Source organism: Alligator sinensis, unplaced genomic scaffold, assembly GCF_000455745.1.
Source record: "Alligator sinensis unplaced genomic scaffold, ASM45574v1 scaffold602_1, whole genome shotgun sequence".
NCBI classification, from domain to species: domain Eukaryota; kingdom Metazoa; phylum Chordata; order Crocodylia; family Alligatoridae; genus Alligator; species Alligator sinensis.
This window is the reverse complement of record NW_005841976.1, coordinates 94,498-96,530: the sequence shown is the minus strand read 5'-3', so window position 1 is coordinate 96,530 and position 2,033 is coordinate 94,498. Positions and strand designations below refer to the sequence as shown.

Here is a 2,033-nt window from a genome sequence, read left to right as displayed (position 1 = left end):
AACCACATGGCCAAGGTTTCTTCTGGTTTTATTTTAGATTCTCTACAAAGTTCCTGAATTTCTGGTCGGGTGCGTGTGCGAGAGATAACAGTGGTACGCATAGTACCTTCTTCATCCGCAACATGCTTCATCACAGCTATCGGGTGAGCTGAGGCAGAGAGAGCATTAAATTCTTCATCTGGGAGCGTTGGGTACATCCCTCCTCCCATTGCCCCCTCCCCGTGGCAAGGAGGCGGGGCCATTGGGAACAACGTCACCTCAGGGGGTGGAGTCACTAGGCGGATCCCTGCCGGGTCTTCTGTAACTCCGCCCCTCCCTTCCGGGTTCCCCGGATAGCTCATGCTTCTTTCAGCACCATTTTCTGCTAGTGGCATCATGCGGCCGGTGCTGTTGATAAGCGTCGCTCCGGAGCTCTTTGCTGTCCGCTCCAACGACTCCTTACCCGCCGTATGCATCTGTGCCTCTAAATTTGCGTATTCCCTTAGTAGACCCGGTATTGTACGGAACAGCACATTCATCATCTTTCCCTTCTTCCATTTAGTTAGACCCCATCTCGGCACATGACGGCCCTTAGTTTCTGGATCCTCCCGGAGCTGAACAAGGAGCTCATGGCCCCACGACTCAGGCACCAAATCCGGACAGTTGAACCAGTCCATGGGGGTGGGTTCCCCTCCTTCCCTTAAGTATCGAATGCATTGAACGAACTCCTGAGCAGGGGTCAGCTTTTCTGCCTTCCGCGCCTTTACCCCAGGTAAGGATATGGTTGAGGTTTCCTCCGGGGGTCGATAATAGACCCGGTCGCTCCCCATTGTGCATCCAAACTCCCCAAGGGATAGCTTAGTTCTCCATTCCTTCACTACGGCTTCTTCTCTTTTTACAGAGAAGTAACCATCAATATTTCTTTCATCCCCTTCTACCGCCTGATGGTAAGCGATATGCGCCCATAGATCATTGGCATTCTCTACATGGCGGGTCCCGGTGCGCCAGGGGCAGCACCCGATTAGGTTCTTCTCTATCACCGTGCCCTTAGATCCCATCCTAGTCGCCATGTCTCGGACGGCCAGAGCCGACTCGAGGTGATTTAGTAATTACTCGTTCGTTGGGCGAGCTGGTGAATAGAGAGGCGGACAAGGCTTAATGGTTGCAAAACTTTACTTACGCCGCTTGTAGCTGCAACGCTGACGGTCCGGTCGTCTGAACAACTATGTTAGTTGTTCCAGCTGGCAGGGCTCAGGCTAGCTCATCCGTCCACAAATCAAGCCGGCGGGGCAAGGGTACGTTGGGGATTGCGCTCAGCGACGGGGAGAAGAATCGATAGGTGATCAGTCTATCGATCAGCTCAGCTGCAAGTCAGATTTCTTTAGAGGCACTCTGCAGCGTGTTCAAAGTTCTCCGACTTGGGCGGAAGTCGCACAAAATTTTAAACGGCTAGCAAGCCAATTACTAGCCGCCACGTAGGAATAATTTAGAACCAGCCAATAGCGGGACACAAATTTGCATTCGAATGGCGGGAACTCTCTTGCACCGGGGTTTTCTGCTGCAACAGAAAACCTTTTACTTTGCAAGAGGCTCTCATGTGGTGGGAAAATTCCATCGTGCCGAGGCACCAAAATCACTGGGTTGTGAAATAAAAATTGTCTACAACTGGCTCCAGTATTTACATGCGTATAAAAACTAAAGGACTTACCACACCAATTCCTTCAAAAGCAAATATGGCAGTGCCAAAAAAGAGAGGATATTTCTTCCAACCAACCACAGGAGGAAGTTTTCGAGGATCTGATATATCCTGTAAGAAAAACAAAGCCTCAGCAATTCCAAATGTTTTGAAAGCTTCTCACAGAAGAGTAAAACTAATCACACTCTGTCTGCAATGTTCACGTGTGCTATTATTCCTTTAATTTACACATCATCTCAATCTACACTATACCTCCAAGTTCACTTACCTTCACCTAGTCCTGCATCCAGCTCCCCACCTGAAGCTCTTTACTGCCAATGCAATATGTACATTATGGGGTAGATATACCCTCAGGCAG

The 2,033-nt window shown here is 49.7% G+C and overlaps 1 protein-coding gene across 1 annotated transcript in view; it reads right to left on the bottom strand.

Annotated features, from left to right (window-relative positions):
• Positions 1-2,033, bottom strand: part of SLC36A4 (solute carrier family 36 member 4) — a 109,211-nt gene that overhangs the window by 52,062 nt on the left and 55,116 nt on the right. The window contains exon 8 of the mRNA XM_025200836.1: positions 1,688-1,786. Within this exon, the coding sequence (XP_025056621.1) occupies positions 1,688-1,786 (99 nt within the window). The remainder of the gene's footprint in view (positions 1-1,687; positions 1,787-2,033) is intronic.